Here is an 18,472-nt window from a genome sequence, read left to right as displayed (position 1 = left end):
ACTCATTCTAGAAGCCCCATTATCCCTTAGCCTCAGGCATCATTTTCTTTTTCTTTTTCTCATCATCTTCCACTTTATTTCCTCTCTATATCCAAAATAAAAAGTCATTTTTAATATATATAACTTTGTGGGAGTACCTGGGAGGTCCTTTATTTGTCATCCTTAATCCATTCTAAGTTCCTTAATCCATTTCTACTCAAAAATATATTTCAATGTCATTTGTAGTCAAAAAGTAAGAGTTTAAGTAAGAGTTTAGACCCTAGATGGCTTTCTTTAATATCCTTTTCCTAAAAACGTGACAGGATGAATAGAGTAGGAATAAAGTTGTACCTCAAATGCTCATGGGAAATTGGGATTTAGAATGATCTCATTTCTCTTACTATAGACAGCAGGAGTGAGTCATTTTTTTTGGAACACTCTTACCTAAGAAAGTAACAAGGAACAAGAGGAGGAGATTGTTAGCCAGTTGCTTATTGAATATAATGGGCTTACAAGTTCCTATTTAACTGTTCCTCAAGAAAACCCAAGTATAGAGAAAAGGAGAAGAAAGTGCATATTTCTCTGTGACAGTCTCATGTTTAAGTATTTTTGCAGGCCGGGCGCGGTGGCTCAAGCCTGTAATCCCAGCACTTTGGGAGGCCGAGGCGGGCGGATCACAAGGTCAGGAGATCGAGACCACAGTGAAACCCCGTCTCTACTAAAAATACAAAAAATTAGCCGGGCACGGTGGCGGGCGCCTGTAGTCCTAGCTACTCAGGAGGCTGAGGCAGGAGAATGGCGTGAACCCAGGAGGCGGAACTTGCAGTGAGCCGAGATCGCGCCACTGCACTCCAGCCTGGGCAACAGCGTGAGACTCCGTCTCAAAAAAAAAAAAAAAAAAAAAGTATATTTTTGCTATTATCTTTCATATTCATGCTGAATGCCATGGTAGCATTTATCTGTTCTCATACTTAAATGGGGATGCTAACAGTCCCTCAAAAACTGAGAATGAGTAATTAGTTTATAAAAGATCAAAGATAGGAGGCCTAACTCCAGATGTTTCTGAGGAAGTAGCCACAATCACCCAAACACAGAGGAACTACAGAGATTTGAGGGATGAATAAAAAGTCTTTGTCAATCTGATGCTATAAAGATGAGCAAGAAATCATATTTTATATTAACTTAGCAAGTAAAGTAAGTTTTAAACCCAGATGTTTTATGTCAACAACAAGTGAATCAAAACTAATTTTTGTTGAGCTATCAGACTGAGGAGAATTTAAATTGTACTCTGTTTACCTTAATTGTAAATCAGAAAAAAGCAAAGTGCAAGATGAATATTAACCCCAAAAGCTTTTATTTTGCAGATATTCAGGAGCAGCGTGTGGCCTGGCCTTTGTATTCATATACCCATCTCTCATCTATATAATATCCCTCCACCAAGAAGAGCGTCTGACATGGCCTAAATTAGTCTTTCACGTTTTCATCATCATTTTAGGTGTGGCTAACCTGATTGTTCAGTTTTTTATGTGAAATACCTCAACTGTTTTTTCAAGAGCTCTCATGATATTTTGAGCCTTGACAACAGTTCTATATAAATTCACTTGTAAATGCTGCTGTTGTGTAATTCTAAATATTTTCTAAGATAATTTGAAAGCAAGGGAAATAGTGGCCCCTTAATAAGTATGTTTTTATTGGGGTGGGGAAAGGGGCAAAAAGAATGATCTTATTGTCTTTACCTTTCTCATATTAACTCACCTCTTTATTCTGTGGTCTTTTCTGAATAGAAATGTATGCCCTAGGAAGAAATCATGCTGGGTTTTGCTTTTAGAGATAAAAGGTGGTGGATTTATTTTGCCTGCAGTAAAAATTCTCAGGGTGTCAGAGCAGCATATTGCCAAATCCTGCTTCTGTTTTATGTTTCAGTGTATTCACTTTCATTTTCTTACTTACTAGACCATTTCTGCAGTTTGCCCAAACCTCTACTGTTTGGGACAGTAAACCAAATACCTCATTTTTAAAAAGAAGTTTTCATGGCATCAGTGTTAATAAAGTACATTTTTAGCTGAGTCTTAATCTCTATTTGAAGAAAAAGTAGAGACAAAAGTAATGTCAATGTAATCCCCAGGATCATGAAATGTATACAAAATAAACAAAGTAGTAGAGTTTGTTGCTGTCTGACTCTTTTATTTCTAATCCAGTACCAGTGACTTAGATCGAAATTACAGTTCCCCAAGCCAGATTTTGCATAGGAACAAGAATGGTTGTCCCCATAGACCCAGGGGGTGCTTTTGCTTTTTGGATCCCTGAGATCCCAGCGTAGGCTGTCATGACAGACCCAGTGGAGAAAGCATGGCAGAGAGGAGCCTGAGGGGCCCACAGGGGAGAAGGCAAACAGAAAAGGGGCCAGGAAGGAAGAGGCCTCAGCCCAGCATATTTTGTGTCCTCTGGGGGTAGACTGGTTTCTGCACCACAAAAAAGGATTGATTTTGTTTGAGGTATGACCTTCAGAAAGAGACCTCCATCTGCTTACTTCTGTAACTGGCAGTACTATTACAGGAAAGAGGTCCTGATCCAGACCGTGAGAGAAAGTTCTTGATCTTGCGCAAGAAAGAATTCCGGACAAGTCCATAGAGTAAAGTGAAAGCAAGTTTATTAGGAAAGTAAAGGAATAAAAGAATGGCTACTGCATAGACAAAGCAGCCCCGAGGGCTGCTGGCTGCCCATTTTTATGGTTATTTCTTGGTGATATGCTAATCAAGGGGTAGATTATTTGTGCCTACCCCTGTTAGACCATATAGGCTAACTTCCTGACAGTGCCATGGCATTTGTAAACCGTCATGGCGCTGCTGGGAGTGTAGCAGTGAGAACGACCAGAGGTCACGACCCTCATTGCTATCTTGGTTTTGGTGGGTTTTAGCTGACTTCTTTACTGCAACCTGTTTTATCAGCAAGATCTTTATGACGTGAATCTTGTGCTGACCTCCTCCTATCTTACCCTGTGACCTAGAATGCCTTAACCACCTGGGAATGCAGCCCGGCAGGTCTCAGCCTCATTTTACCTAACTCCTATTCAAGACGGGAGTTGCTCTGGTTCACACTTTGGACAGTACAGAGTTAAATCCCTGTAAGAAAAACTCCTTAAATCTGAGAAAAGGATTAAGGAATCTGTATCCTTGGAATTGACACTCTTCCTTTTTCTTCTGAACTAAAAGCTAAACTAGAATCCACATTCACGTTTTCCAAGTAATACAGCCTCTGTGTCCAGGTCAGGATACGACATGGTGATGTTTTTTCTGAAAAAACTAGATTTCTCTAATTTTAAGCTAAAGTCTAAAAATCTATTGTATGTTCGCCTCTCAGGATAGTGTATGGATTTGTGTTATTTCCTTCCTTTGAAAAAGAAAAATGGTTTTTGTAAACCTAGTAAGGAGCCCAGATTCAAGATCAGCCTTAGTTTCTTTCAGCAAAGCTTTCTGTCCTATTCATAAAGCCATAGACCTATATTAATGATGAACCGTATTTCTGAAAGCTCTTTTGTGTTAATAAAAAGTCTCATTCTGAAAATCTCAAGCCCACACAAAAGTAATATGGAGTAATACGGTGAACCCTACAATGCCTATCCCCTAGATTTAGTAATTATAAAACTTGGCTGTATTTGCTTCACCTATCTTTTTTTTTCTTTTCCACTGAAATATTATCAATCTCAGATGTTATTTCATCACCACAAACCTTAATTCACAGCTGTTAATAATAGCCTTTTGAACATAGTTATACTGATGGAAATAGTCTCAAAAGTTTTTGTTCACATAAATTGCTGGTAGTAGGAGTTTGGTTAATTGAAAAATTCTGCAGTAGGTATCAGATCACTGTGTTAATTTCTCTTAGAAAAGGAGTATAATGAATGGAGAAAGTGCCTGTCTGTGCTTGAGAGCCCCTGAATCTTTATGATTTCAGAATCTTACTCCGTTAAGAGACATAGGATTCAAAAGCTAGACAGCACTGTGAGTGATCTAGGTTCAATCCCAGCTTATCGCCAGTCACCTTCCTTCTCTTTAAAAACTTTAGAAACAGGGCTGGGCACTGTGGCTCATGCCTGTCATCCCAGTTCTTTGGGAGATGGAGACAGAGTTTTCATTGCTGCTTTTTGATAATGTATTTGAATGTTTTAACACATGAAAAAAAAAGATTTGATGTATTTTTGTCCATTTAATGAACTAAATGAATATGACAATGAATGTGGTATTTACTAAACTAAAAGGTAATGTGAATCTTTGCTATTGTTTTCTTTAAAAGACTTGATGTGAGGCCAGGCATGGTGGCTCATGCCTGTAATCCCAGCACTTTGGGAGGCTGAGGCAGGAGAATCTCTTGAACCCAGGAGGTGGAGGTTGCAGTGAGCTGAGATTGCGCCACTGCACTCCAGCCTGGGTAACAAGAGCAAAACATCTCAAAAACAAAACAAAACGAAGACTTGCTTGATGTGGGCACAGTGGTTCACGCCTGTGATCCCAGCTCTTGGAAGACTGAGGTGGGAGGATCACTTGAGCCCAGGAGTTCAAGACCAGCCAGGACAACATAATGAGACTCTGTCTCTACAAAAAATAAAAAATATAAAAAATTAACTGGGCACAGTGTCATACAGCTATAGTTCCAGGTACCCAGGAGGCTGAAGTGAGAGGATTGCTTGAGCCCAGGAGATCAGTGAGCCCTGATTGTGCCGCTGCACTCCAGCCTGAGCAACAGAATAAGACCCTGTCTCAAAAAAACAATTTTTTGATTAAATTAAAAAAAAATTGGCTGGGTATCATAGCTCACACCTGTAATCCCAGCACTTTGGGAGGCTGAGGCGGGCAGATCACCTGAGGTCGGGAGTTTGAGACCAGCCTGACCAACATGGAGAAACCCCTGTCTCTATAGTAAATACAAAATTAGCCGGGTGTGGTGGCGTGTGCCTATAATCCCAGGTACTCAGAAGGCTGAGGCAGAAGAATCACTTGAACCCGGGAGGCAGAGGTTGCAGTGAGCCAAGATCGCGCCATTGCACTCCAGTCTGGGCAACAAGAATGAAACTCCATCTCAAAAAAAAAAAAAAAAAGACTTGATAATTTAGAACTTCTAAAATATTGTATTAGACTTATGCTGAGTGACTTTGCCTTCTTAAGTTTCTTTTCATGAGATCAACTCTTTCGGCCTATTATTTGGCTTGGTCAGAGAACTCTTTGTCAGTGTGTATATCCTGGCCCACATATTAGAATGATGAGATATGAAGTCATTCATATCACAACTAATTTTAGACCTTCTTTGTCTACTGTCATCTCTTTGAATTTTCTAATTGAATTTCTTTCACTTTTTGCTCTCATGCTTAACTTTTGAATTTAGCTTAACACACAACTGAGGATATTATAAAATAAAATATGGATTATTTAGAGGGGTCTTCCTTAGAAATTCTATATATGAATATGAGGTATGCTAATAGTCAGAAAGGACAAAGAAAATTAAGTTTGACACCTGTGGGTGATATCCAAAATCAATTTTATCATCACACCCAAAAAATGCTTTGGCGTAAGGAATAAATTTATTCATAAAAGGGGACTATATTAAAGGGAAATATTTTATATTAAGTATATTTTGCAAATGCAATGCAGCTACTAACTATAGAAGTAAAAGACTTTTCTGTCCAGTGCTTTGGAGGAGATAAAGATGTATAAGACATCATTCATATCTGAAATGAACTTTTAATCTAGTAAAGGAACTGTGTACCTAATTATGATGCAAGGCAATTTATGCTGAGGGCTATTAGAGAAACAGATCCCTTTCCGTTGGGAGCCTCGAGGAGGGTTGATAAAAGAAGCCGAGTGGTCAAGCAGCAAGGACCCATTTTCAGGTTTCTCCTAATAAGTGTCCAAAATTTAATATTTGGTACCTTCACTAGCAAATACGATCATACAGGTTAAATGTATTTGCTTTTAGTTTGGTGAATTTCCTCTAAGATAAGTTTTCTACGACTTGTTTAATGCTTCTGTATGCTATTTATTCTCTTTGCATTTTGAACACATTGCGTTATTCTGTTAATCGTGGACAGCAAAGCACAATGGATTAATAGGGCAAATAATTAGTAACACATTGGGTGATGCACAGAAAAATGTATAAATTTTTCTCACCAAAGATTTGACTTATTTAAATATCAGTATTCAAAGTGTCAAATGTTTGAACTCATTGATAACAGCAGAAAATATTGATATTGTATGTTTTCTTTACAAAGCACTGACTTAATTGCTTTTTAGAATGTGGTGGTGCTGTTTTTTGGGTTTTTTTAAACTCAATTTCATCCCCATTCAAATATCCAAAACCAAATCCAAATCTAGTCGACACCTAAACAATAGAATGTTACATTAGTTTGTGATCCAAAGTGAAATCAATCCCCCACATGCACACAAACTGGCCTGGCTGGCCGGTTTTACAGTCCACTGCCGCCTTCACTTCAGATTATGTAAACACGTATTGTGAAACAGCTCTGATGGGAACCTTATAACCTAAACATTATTCTCTGAAATGTAATTTGTTGTCTTTTATACAAAAGAAGAAATTAAATCAAAGATAATTTGAAGGAAAACAACTCTGAGATTTTGTTTAATTGCATTTTGCTGGGAAATGTTATTGCCTGGTAGCACTGGCCCCGGGGTCAGGAGGAAGCTGGGTTCCATCTTTCGCAGGGTCAAACTTCTCAAGTGACTTTGCCCCTGTGCCTCACATCAGGCCCCAAGGAGCCCCCCAAAGTGTTCTGATCCTAAAGAAAGGCATATATTACATTATGTTAACTGAAACCTAAAATGACTATCTCTTTAGGACAATGTACTGTTGTGACCTCTCCCTCTAGAATATTTCCCATGAATGTTAAGTAGAGCCCAGTTCCTGGAAGAGCTTGATCTAATCCTCCAGAGCCACTTAAGCCAACAGAGGGCTCTCATTTTCCGCCTTCTCTAAGTAATATTACTTCTTCCCCAGTATTATTTTTCTTTATGTTCCAGCTCTTCAGCAAAAACAAAATAAGGCTATGTCTTTTTCAACTTCTCTATTCTTTTTCAAGATGGAGTTTCACTCTGTTGCCAGGCTGGAGTAGAGTGCTGCAATCTCGGCTCACTGCAACCTCCACCTCCGGAGTTCAAGCAATTCTCCTGCTTCAGCCTCCCTAGTAGCTGGGATAACAGGCGCCAGCCACCACACCCAGCTAATTTTTGTGTTTTCAGTAGAGACGGGGTTTTGCCATGTTGGCCAGGCTCGTCTCTCTCGAACTCCTGACCTCAAGTGACCCGCCCCAACTCGGCTTCACAAAGTGCTGGGATTACAGGCCTGAGGCACTGTGCCTGGCCATTCTTATTTATCTCAGGCCATAAAGTACAGGCCTGGGATGGGGATGGGAAGTTGTTCACACTCCAGATTTTTCCTCCTTTGGCTCTGTCAATCCCAAGTGATCCTATTATGTTTGGTCATAGTAGGCACTCAATATACACTTGTTTAATCAATCAATTAACTAGTCGGAATTCTTTGTGGAAAATAATAAGGTAATTGCTATTATCTAGGATGTTGTTCCATAGCCCCAAAACCATTACAAAATACAATTGCGGTCAGCAGGTTCAATATTAGTCATTCAGTCAGTAACTAAGTACTGACTGGTTGCCAGACCTTACGCTAAGCACTGAGCATACAGTGGTGAACAAGCCAGATGTGTCTCTGACACTTTAATATTCCTCACCAACCTCTGAGCATCAACAACCGGGTCATCCTTCCAGGTGTCACCGAAATGCCAGGCTATTGCCCCTTCCTGCTGCCTGTCTCAACTGAATGCTCTGATGTAGTCACATCATACACATGTTCTGAAGAGACGAATGTAGGACAATGTTGCAGTAAGTAGATCTCTGTAAAATGAAACATTTTTATCAACATAAAACTGCTTTTAAAAAGCTAGAGCTGGGTACAGTAGCTTGCACTTGTAATCCCAGGTACTCAGGAGGCTGAGGTGGGAGGATCACTTGAGGCCAGGAGTTTGAGACCACCCTGTGCAACATAACAAGATGCTGCCTCTAAAAATAATAAAGTTAACCAGGCATGGTGACACATGTGCCTGTAGTCCTCTCTACTTAGGAGGCCAAAGTGAGAAGATCGCTTGAGCCCGGGAGTTCAAGGCTGCAGTGAGCTGTGATTGTACCACTGCACTCCAGCTTGGGTGACAGAGCGAAAAAAAAAAAAGACAACAAAAAACCTAGGTTAATGATAATCACATAAGGTTATGTGGTCACAGAATGAACATGAATGACTATGGGGGATTCTAAGTGACTCACTTATGTTGTTACTTTTGAAACTAGGCCTCATAAAACTTAGAAACTAGGCCTCATATAGAAAAAATTAACACCAGGTGGCTCTGGATAGGGTCCCACCCTGCCTCGATAGGGACCCACCCTGATAGGGTCCCACCCTGCCAATTCCGGGAAACAACCTCATGGGGTCCCACCCTGCCAATTCCGGAGGTCCCACCCTGCCTCGAAGTTCCCGGAATCAACAACTCCAGGAAAAAAACCTCATAAGGTCCTGCTCTAACCAATTAGCATAAGACACCTTGCTCAGGCCATAGCTAGACCCAATCATTTTGCGCCTTAAGCTTTGTTTGAATTTCGCGCCATAAGCTGTGTTTGAACTTGTGTTTGCCTATATAAACAGTCTGTAACAAGCAGTCGGGGTCCCAGGGCCAACTTAGAGCTTGGGACCCTAGCGCGCTAGTAATAAATAACTCTCTGCTGTGAATCTCGTGTCAGTGATCCTTCGCGGCGACCCCTGCCCAGGAGGGAATGGACAGTTCGGTTCCAACACTTTATTATTTGCTTAACAGATTTTTCTAAAAAGATGTCTGTCTAAGATAAATCATGGAAAAGAAGACTTGTAGAAATATAGCTACAGTCAACCCATTAAGTCAAGAACTTACCTACAGAGAACCTTCAGGGTAGGTGAGAAAGATCCTTGGTGAAAGGGGTATTCAGGAAGCTGAGGCAGGAGAATCGCTTGAACCCAAGAGGCGGAGGTTGCAGTGAGCCGAGATCGCACCACTGCACTCCAGCCTGGGCAGCAAGAGTGAGACTCTATCTCAAAAAAAAAAAAAAAAAAGAAAGAAAAAAGAAAAGGAGCCCATGCAAGTGAGGAGCCTTGACAGCAACTTTAAGGCAAAACATCCATAAATCACTCTGTGCAGGGGCATTTGGAAGGAATGTTAGAAGGAGGAATAAGAGGAAACGTTTCAGTCACTTTGTTTGATTATGTCAAGCTCTGAGTTTCTCCATTACCTTTAAGAACTGCAACTTTTACCAAACCTAAACTTTTATTTCTGGAACAATTAAATTGGATTTAGCAAAATAGCATGGGATACAAATTCAGTAATGGTTGAGATCAAACATTTTTCTTTTTTAGATTGGAAAGTTTTTACCTGGGTATGGGTCTTTTAAAATATATTTTCAGCAATAATAAATAATTCAAAGAACTGTTTAATTTTCAAAGAGTTACTAGTATTAGTCTATCTTAGCAATGAGGAACTGTTTAAGTGCTCTTGATGCACAAAACAAACAACCAAGAGCAACATTAGAGTAAGGCAACATTTCTTTATACTCCACCTTGTTCCAGAAAGGATCTAATTCTACTGCACTAAAGTGCCCAACTTTAAAGGATTAATGTTAAGATTTTTTTAGAAACTAAATTAGAAATTTATGACACTCCTTGAGAAGAGGAAACTAAGACTTGATTCAAATAATTTTATCACTCCCCAGTGCCATATTATATGTAAAATCTTTTTTGCAGATAGATTAAAGCCCAATGCGATAAACTTCTACTCATTGGCCTAGAGTTGGAAATGCAAAGATAGAGCCATCATTTCTAGTGCTGCGAGAACTATCTTTAATTAATATGAAACTGATTATGCCCTTCTCTGTAAAATCCTTCAGCGCCCCACTAGAAAAATAGGCACAGGGCTGCACATGGTGGCTCACATCTGTAATCCTAACACTTTGGGAGGCCAAGGCAGGAGGATCACTTGAGCCCAGGAGTTCAAGACCAGCTTGGGCAACATATTGAGACCTCATCTCTCCTAAAAATTAAAAAATTTGCCAGGCATGGTGGCATGTGTCTGTAGTCCTGTATCCGGAGTTGGTTCCTTCTGGTGGGTTCTTGGTCTTGCTGACTTCAAGAATGAAGCTGCGGACCTTTGCAGTGAGTGTTCAGCTCTTAAAGGTGGCATGAACCCAAAGAGTGAGCAGCAGCAAGATTTACTGTGAAGAGTGAAAGAACAAAGCTTCCACAGCATGGAAGGGGACCTGAGCGCGTTGCCACTGCTGGCTGGGGTGGCCAGCTTTTATTTCCTTATTTCTCCCTACCCATGTCCTGCTGATTGGTCCATTTTACAGAGCACTGACTGGTTCATTTTACAGGGTGCGGATTGGTCCATTTTACAAACCTCTAGCTAGCCACAGAAAGTTCTTCAAGTCCCCACCTGACCCAGAAGTCCAGCTGGCTTTACCTCAATCCTTCCTGTAAACAGGACACCCCAACTACTGTTGGGAATTGGGCGATGACCACTCTAGCTACTTCCTGCTGGATAGGCGTGAAAAAGTGGCACTGCAGTGTTAGTGTCCTCCAGAGGGGAACTCTCTAGGCCAGTCAAAGGGCCAGTGTGTAGATCCAGGGGTCCTTGGTAGAAGTTTTGAGTTGATCTCATTCAGGGTTCCATTTGTAAGACCATATGTAGCTTGATGGCCTCGATCCTGGAGGACACAAATTTGACAAGGAGCTTAAAAATACAGGGCCCGAAGGTGAGTAATAGCAAGATGGCTGTCACGGGACCTATAAAGGGGAGAAACCGTGTTGCCCAACTCCAGAGATTGGTATAAGAGTTTGAAATGCATTGTCTGATTTTAGAAGCCTTTTCCTGTAAGCGCCGGGCTGTGTCTCATACTATCCCTGACTGGTTAGTGCAAAAGCAACACTCTTACCCTAAGAAGGTGCAGAGTCCTCCTCTCTCAGCAGTGAGGAGGTTATAGGCCTTGGTGGTTTTGGAGAGTTACTGCCGCCAAAGAGTCTATTTGGGATTGTAGAGTAAGGATAGATTTTGTTATTTCTTGTAAAATGTCAGAAATCTTTTGAGATTGTGGGGTAGTAGGATAGTGAAGTAGATAAATTGTTTATTCTGGTTCCTGTAGCAGTAGCCATTCCTAACCCTATAAGTAGGGCTATTAGTTGTATGGCCCTGAACTGACTGACTTGAACTTTGAGGGGTACTGATAGGGTCTGATTTCCACACAAGCTTAGAAGTTAGGGTATTATATTTTACATTGCTAACTTTTAGCAAACTTTACTTTTGTTGAAAACCTTGGCCGGGCGCGGTGGCTCAAGCCTGTAATCCCAGCACTTTGGGAGGCCGAGACGGGTGGATCACAACGTCAGGAGATCGAGACCATCCTGCCTAACACGGTGAAACCCCGTCTCTACTAAAAAATACAAAAAACTAGCCGGGCGAGGTGGCGGGCGCCTGTAGTCCCAGCTACTCGGGAAGCTGAGGCAGGAGAATGGCTTGAACCCGGGAGGCAGAGCTTGCAGTGAGCTGAGATCCGGCCACTGCACTCCAGCCTGGGCGACAGAGCAAGACTCCGTCTCAAAAAAAAAAAAAAAAAGAAAACCTTGTAAGTTTGGGATATCAATTTGTTTTTTGTTTTTTTAGACAGAGTCTTGCTCTGTCACCCAGGGTAGAGTGCAGTGACATGATCTCGACTCACTGCAGACTCTGCCTCCCGGGTTCAAGCGATTCTCCTGCCTCAGCCTCCTGAGTAGCTGGGATCACAGGCACCCACCACCACGCCCAGCTAATTTTGTATTTTTTTTTTTTTTAGTAGAGACGGGGTTTCACCATCTTGGCCAGGCTGGTCTTGAACTCCTGACCTCATGATCCACCTGCCTCAGCCTCCCAAAGTGCTGGGATTACAGGCATGAGCCACCACGCCGGACTGGGATATCAATTATTCTTTGCTATTAACAAGACCTCATTCAGTCCATATTAACTTAAAATTAGTATAGATGGCTCCTTCCTGATTCTGTAAGTACTTTAAGGTTTAGCTGAGTGCAAACAGCTCGTTTGAGTAGACCAATTATTAGGCAATTTCCCTAACTCTGCTTTTACAAGAGTTTCTTTATCACTTACTGAATACCCATTGTGTCTTTTTCCCTTAATCACCAGGGAGAAACCATCTATTGTCCTGTCCTGAAGGGAGTTCTTCCTAGGTCTGGTCGGACCTTTGTATGGTAATGAATTAAGATTTAGATCCCCTGTTAGGAAACCTGATGGGTGAAGGATTTTTGATAGGAAGGCTATGGGTTGTCAGTGCCTCCCTGTTTTTGGGCTACGCCCTTGTTTACACTGACAACAAGGTGGTATTGGAGTATTATAGGGTCATGGAGAAGACCTTCAATGATCAAGTATAGGTTTTAAATTTACCCTGGCTTTTAAAGGAATAGTGTACACTGTTTTTTCTTTACTACTTCTCTCTCTTTGACTCCTTATTTGTCTGTCTCTTTCTCTCTGACCTCCTCTTTGTCTCTCTGTCTCTTCCTCTCTCTCTTTCCTTCTCTCTTTGACTTTCTGTTTTCCCCCCTCTCTCATTCTCTTTGACTTTCTGTTCTTCCCCTCTCGCTCTCTCTTTCTTTCTCTGTGACTCCCTCTTTGTCTCTCTGTCGTTAACCACTACAAGGGGAGACAACTATGCCCCCGTGAAAGTCCCCATTCTGTTTCAGTCGGGGAATATTGGGGCTTAATCTCTTGGAGAGGGTTGTTCCATACCAAGGGTCCTTCCGTAGGTATTTCTGACAGGAGGTTCCACCTGACAGCAATTTTGGCCTCAGCATCTGTCTGACAGTTTCCTTCCGTGCTTGCTCCTTCACCTTTTTGATGGCTTTGGCAGTGTAAGACTGCCACCTCCTTGGGTTTTTGCACTACATGCAATAATTTCATGATTTCCTTGTGGCATTTAATGTCGGTTCCCCCAGAGGTTAGGAACTCCCTTTCCATATTGCAGCATGGGTATGTGGGATTAGATAAGAATACTTGCTATCTGTATATACATTTATTCTTTTTCCCTTTTCCAGTTCTAAGGCTCGGGTAAGTGCCACTAGTTCTGCTAACTAGGTGCTGGTTCCTTGGGGAAGAGGCTTACTTTCAAGTACTGTTACATCACTAACTATGACATAACCTGCCTTTTGTATCCGATTATCCACAAATGAACTTCCATCGGTATATAGGTTAAACTCAGGATTAGCTAAGGGGACTTCTAAGAGATCCTCTCAGGCGACATAAGTCTGGACTATCATTTGTTGGCAGTCATGCTTGATTGGTTCCCCATCCTCTGGGAGAAAAGTGGCAGGGTTGAGGGCCACACACGTGTGTATTTGAAGCACCAGTCCCTCAAGGAGTAGCACCTGGTATCTAAGCAGACAGTTGTCTGATAGCCATAAACTTTCTTTGGCGGCTCGTATGCCATTTACATCATGAGTAGTCCAGACAGTGAGATCCCTTCCTTGTATTATTCAGATAGCCTTTGATACTAAGATGGCCACCGCCTCAACTATCTGTAAACAGTGAGGCCAGCCTTTTGCTACTGTATCAATTTCCTTACTTAGGTATGCCACTGGTTGTGGGGTTGTCCCACAAGTCTGAGTAAGGACTCCAAGAGCTATCCCTGCTCTCTCTGTGACATATAAAGAGAAGTTTTATCCTACAGGAAGGCTTAAGACTAGAGCTTGCACTAGGGCCTGCTTTAAGGTTTTGAAGGCTGTTTCTGCCTCTGGTTCCCATTCTGCTAGATGGGAGGCCCTCTGGGTCTCCTTGATTAGAGTATGGAGGGGCCTGGCTATCTCACTGTATCCAGGTAGCCATAGTCAGCAAAAGCCGGTGATTCCAAGGAGCCCCGCAACTGTTTTAATGTCTTAGGGCGAGGATAAGTCAGTATAGGCTGTATTCAATCCTTGCTGAGGGCCCTGGTTCCTCTGGCTAAGATTAGGCCTAGATATTTGACTTGTCATAGGCAGAGCTGGGCCTTCAATTTAGGCGCCTTGCACCCTGATTAGCTAGAAAGTTCAAGAGATCTAGAGTAGCCTGCTGGCATGAGGCTTCTGAACTGGTAGCCAAAAGTAAATCATCCACATACTGAAGGACTAGAGTGCCTGGACTTGGGAAGTGGCCTGGATCTTGGGTCAGTGCCTGACCAAAGAGATAAGGGCTATCCGTAAACCCCTGGAGCAAGACCATCCACATCAGTTGGGACGTGTGGTCTGTGGGATCTCAAAGGCAAGGAGAAACTTGGAGTCAGAGTGCAGGGGAATACAGAAGAAGGCATCCTTGAGGTCCAGAGCCATGAACCGTTCTGCTTCCTCTGGTATTTGAGAGAGCAGGGTATAGGGATTGGGTACAGCTGAGTATAGGGAAATTACTGCCTCATTGATGAGTCTAAGATCTTGCACTAGTCTCCACTGACCATTCAGTTTTTGTACTCCTAGAATTGGGGTGTTGCAGGGACTGCTGCATTTTCTTACTAATCCTTGAGCTTTTAAATGTCTAACAATATCCTGTAATCCTTTATGAGCTTCAGGCCTTTGATAAAGAAAAGTGATGGGGTCTTTTAGCCTGATTTGGACTAGGACGGGCAGGCATTTTTTGCCCTTCCAAATTGTCCTTCCAATGCCCAGACTTCAGGGTTGATTCCCTCGTCAAGCAGGGGACAACAAATGGGTAACTTGTTCCCCATATTCATGTAGATAATAGCTCTGGCTTTGGCTAATATATCCCTCCCTAATAAGAAAGGGTGTGGGACTTTCAGGCATAACAAGAAAGGCATGTGAAAAGAGCAAAGTCTCCCAATTACAACTGAGGAGGTGGGAGAAATACCTGGTTACAGGCTGTCCCAGGACCCCTCAGATGGTAACGGACCTTGAGGACAGCTGTCCGGAGCAGGAGATTAACACTGAGAAGGCCGCACCAGTGTACAGGGGGAAGTCAATTTCCTGGCCCTCAATGTTTAAATGTACCCGGGGCTCAGTGAGGGTGATGACATGAGCTGGTGCTTGCCCCAGACACCCTCAGTCCTGTTGTTGGATCATCTGGTTGGGGGCTTCTGGCCCAGAGAACCTTTGTCCTCTGAGGCAGTGCACCTTCCAGTGATTGCCTCAGTATAGTGGACATGGGCAAGGGGGCAGCTTGTTTCTCATTGGACAATCTTTTTTAAAGTGTCCTTGCAAACCACACTGGTAACAAGCCCTACCGGGTGATTGGCCTGCTCCATTTTCTGTCCTCTCTGAACCACCAAGGTTTGTTTGTCTGAGGGCCATGACTAAGGCTGTGGCCTTTCTCTGATCTCGCTTTTCCTTCTCGGACTGTTCCTCTTGGTCCCTATTATAGAACACCGAGGTTGCCAGGTTTAATAATGCCTCCAGATTTTGTTCAGAGCCCACAGCTCGCTTTTGGAGGTTTCTCCTGATATCTGCTGCTGATTGGATAATAAACTTACCTTTGAGGATCAATCGACCCTCGAGTGAGTCAGATGACAGAGGAGTATATTTTCTTAAGGCCTCCCGTAGCTGCTTGAGGAAGGCAAAAGGATTTTCTTCCTTTCCCTGAGTTATGGTGGACATCACTGAGTAATTCATGGACTTTTTCCTGATTCTCCTTAGTCATTCTAGAACACTGGTCAGCAGATGTTTGCGACTCCAGTCCCCATGATCCGAGTCGAGGTCCCAGTGGGGATCCATACTGGGGATGGCTTGCTAATTGGTAGGGAATTTGTCCCTTTCTTTGGCTGTCATCCTATCATTCACTTGACTAAGATACCAGGTATTTCCAAACTCTCAGGCTGCAGCTAAAGCTGCATTCTTTTCATTAAAGGCCAGGGTTTGATCTAACAATAGCATGACACCTCTCCAAGTGAGGTCAAAGGTTTACCCTAGACCCTGTAGGACATCTACGTACCTATGAGGATCATCTGAAAACTTCCCCAGGTCTACCTTGATCTGCTTTAAATCAGAGAGAGAGACGGGTACATGTACCTGGGTTGGGCCAAATTCTCCTCCCCCTACAGCTTGAAGGGGACATAACCGATAGCCCGGGGGTTTTTGTGGTCCTTTGGAGATTTCTTTGCTTGTTTCCTTCTGGGAGGGGGAGATTAGAGGAGGCTTATCATTAATAGGAAGGGGAGCTAAAGGGAGGATAGGATATGGCGGTAAGCTGAGAGGTCCTCTTGTGGGATGTAAACTGCAAGTTTTGCATAGTTGTGGATTATCCTTCAGTGAAAAAGAAAGCTTGGACATAAGGTATTTCACTCCGTTTGCCTTCCCTCTTACAAAAAAGTTCAAGCTGCAGGATAGTACTGTAATTTATACTTCCCTCAGGTGGCCATTTTTCCCCATCAGAGAGAGAATACCAGGGCCAGGCCATAGTGCGGAAAAAAATGAGCCACCTCTTTTTCAGGGTTTGCAAGTCCAATTAGTCCCAATGGCTTAGAATGCATTTCAAGAGTGAGCCTGTTGATGCCTGAGTGTTTCCCATCTGAGAGAAAAAAACACCCACAATTTTGGTTTGTTTCTACCTAAGAACCTGCAACAGTCCCTGGACCCTGCTGATCAGAATAGTTGAGCTCACTGATACAGCAGCAGAAACACTAATTTTCCTCTTAGACCACAAAGAGGACCACGGAAGGTCGGATTTAGTGGCCTTTACCAACGCATTCTCAAAAACCAGCCCCTTGCCTTTCCTCTTAGACCACAAAGAGGACCAAGAAAAATCAGATTTAGTGGCCCTTACCGACGCATTCTTGAAAACCTGTTAGAGTCCTAAGCATTTTCTCCTGTTAGTATTGGGACCTTACCCCGTCCTATAAAGATGGTATGCCTCAAAATGGAGTGGAGGGCTATAACCTGAGGGAGGGAAGGGATCCCCAGGGTTGGAAGAGTGACGCCTTTTCTCCGCACTTCTCATCATATGGATAGGAAGGATATAATTTCTGAGGCTCCCCATATCCTAGCTTTGGGAATAGCCTTTGTTAGACCTGCTAGTCTGAGGAGGGATTCTAAAATTCCAAATAGTCCCCTGCCCCCCAGATGGGGCTTTGGGCAAAAATTATGTCTTTCTAATTGGTGAGCCCGGGTGCCCAAGGACGGGAACGGAGTCTTGAAATTTCTACTAGAAGTCATTCTTATAGGAGATACTAGAAGAGTATCAGTGACCGGGAGTGGTTTTTAGAAGTGGGACTAGCCTCAAAGAAGAGAGGTGGGAGGAAGTTTGTCTGACAGGCATTAGGACTCAGGAGGCAAGGGTCAGGATAGATAGGATAGATGGGAGAGTCTCGCTTGGGCAATGTGACTTTGAGAGTTCCGCTCATGGCTGCAAGGTCAGCCAACTTTTTGTGGGAACCCCAGAGCTGAATGGCTTTCCTCTCTGTTGACCCTCGGCTTGGCCCAGAAGTACAGGAAAAGTGGAAGCTGGTTCCAGGCAGACCAACATTCCCAACTCTGAAGAGAGTTCAGGCTTTCCCAGAAAGCCTGACACCTGTGTCTTTAGTCCGGTGGCCGCGCTAGTTGCTTTTAACTGGCTGACAGGTGCCCGGTGTTTAGCCCCCAAATTCTAAGGAAAAAATAGGATAGAATAGCAAGTCAAAGGGGTCCAGTGGTACTCACGACTTGGCGCTAGTCCCATCTGGGTCACCAAGATGTGTCCAGAGTTGGTTCCTTCCAGTGGGTTCTTGGTCTCACTGACTTCAAGAATGAAGCTGCAGACCTTCATGGTGAGCGTTACAGCTCTTAAAGGTGGCACAGACCCAAAGAATGAGCAGCAGCAAGATTTGTTGTGAAGAGCAAAAGAACAAAGCTTCCACATCATGGAAGGGGACCCAGGCGGGTTGCCGCTGCTGGCTGGGGTGCCCTGCTTTTATTCCCTTATTTGTCCCCACCCATGTCCTGCTGTTTGGTCCATTTTACAGAGCACTGATTGATCCATTTTACCGGGTGCTGATTCATCCATTTTACAAACCTCTAGCTAGCCACAGAAAAGTTCTTCAAGTCCCCAACTGACCCAGAAGTCCAGCTGGCTTCACCTCTCAGTCCCAGCTACTCAGGAGGCTGAGGTGTTAGGACTGCTTGAGCCTAGGCGTTTGAGGTTGCAACAATGAGCTATGATTCTACCACTGCACTCTACCCTAGGCAACAGAGCAAGACCCTGTCTAAAAAACAGAAAAGAAAAGTGGGCAAGGGCCAAAACAGACTTAACTGAAAAAGGCCAGATGCAAAAGACTACGTATTGTCTGGTTCTATATATATGAAATGTCTAGAAAGGGCAACTTTATAGAAATAGAAAGCAAAACAGTGTTATCCTAGGACTGGGGATGGAAGCAGACATTAAATGGGCAGAGGGGAACTTGCTAGGGTG

The 18,472-nt window shown here is 43.0% G+C and overlaps 1 protein-coding gene and 1 long non-coding RNA gene across 7 annotated transcripts in view; one reads left to right on the top strand and one right to left on the bottom strand.

Annotated features, from left to right (window-relative positions):
• SLC38A9 (solute carrier family 38 member 9) overlaps positions 1 to 2,144 on the top strand; it is an 87,861-nt gene extending 85,717 nt beyond the window's left edge. For 4 of the 5 annotated variants that reach the window (XR_001445296.3, XR_001445295.3, XM_078004081.1 and 1 more), the window contains one exon: positions 1,344 to 2,144. Coding sequence is in view for 3 of the 5 variants with exons in the window: in XM_078004081.1 (XP_077860207.1) it covers positions 1,344 to 1,509 (166 nt within the window). In the remaining 2 variants the exon portion in view is untranslated. 5 annotated transcript variants of the gene reach the window in all.
• LOC106998772 (uncharacterized) overlaps positions 1 to 18,214 on the bottom strand; it is a 33,417-nt gene extending 15,203 nt beyond the window's left edge. The window contains exons 1-4 of one of the 2 annotated variants that reach the window (XR_013418338.1): positions 17,725 to 18,214; positions 10,535 to 10,778; positions 8,957 to 9,110; positions 7,737 to 7,895 (exon numbers count right to left, since the gene is read on the bottom strand). This is a non-coding gene — a long non-coding RNA (uncharacterized LOC106998772). The remainder of the gene's footprint in view (positions 1 to 7,736; positions 7,896 to 8,956; positions 9,111 to 10,534; positions 10,779 to 17,724) is intronic. The other variant, XR_001445311.3, reaches the window with a different exon arrangement.
• Between the last annotated feature and the right edge of the window lie 258 nt (positions 18,215 to 18,472).

The sequence above is a fragment of the Macaca mulatta genome, chromosome 6 (assembly GCF_049350105.2).
Source record: "Macaca mulatta isolate MMU2019108-1 chromosome 6, T2T-MMU8v2.0, whole genome shotgun sequence".
In the NCBI taxonomy this organism is placed as follows: domain Eukaryota; kingdom Metazoa; phylum Chordata; class Mammalia; order Primates; family Cercopithecidae; genus Macaca; species Macaca mulatta.
The sequence above is the reverse complement of the archived record's forward strand: the minus strand, read 5'-3'. Positions and strand labels throughout refer to the sequence as shown.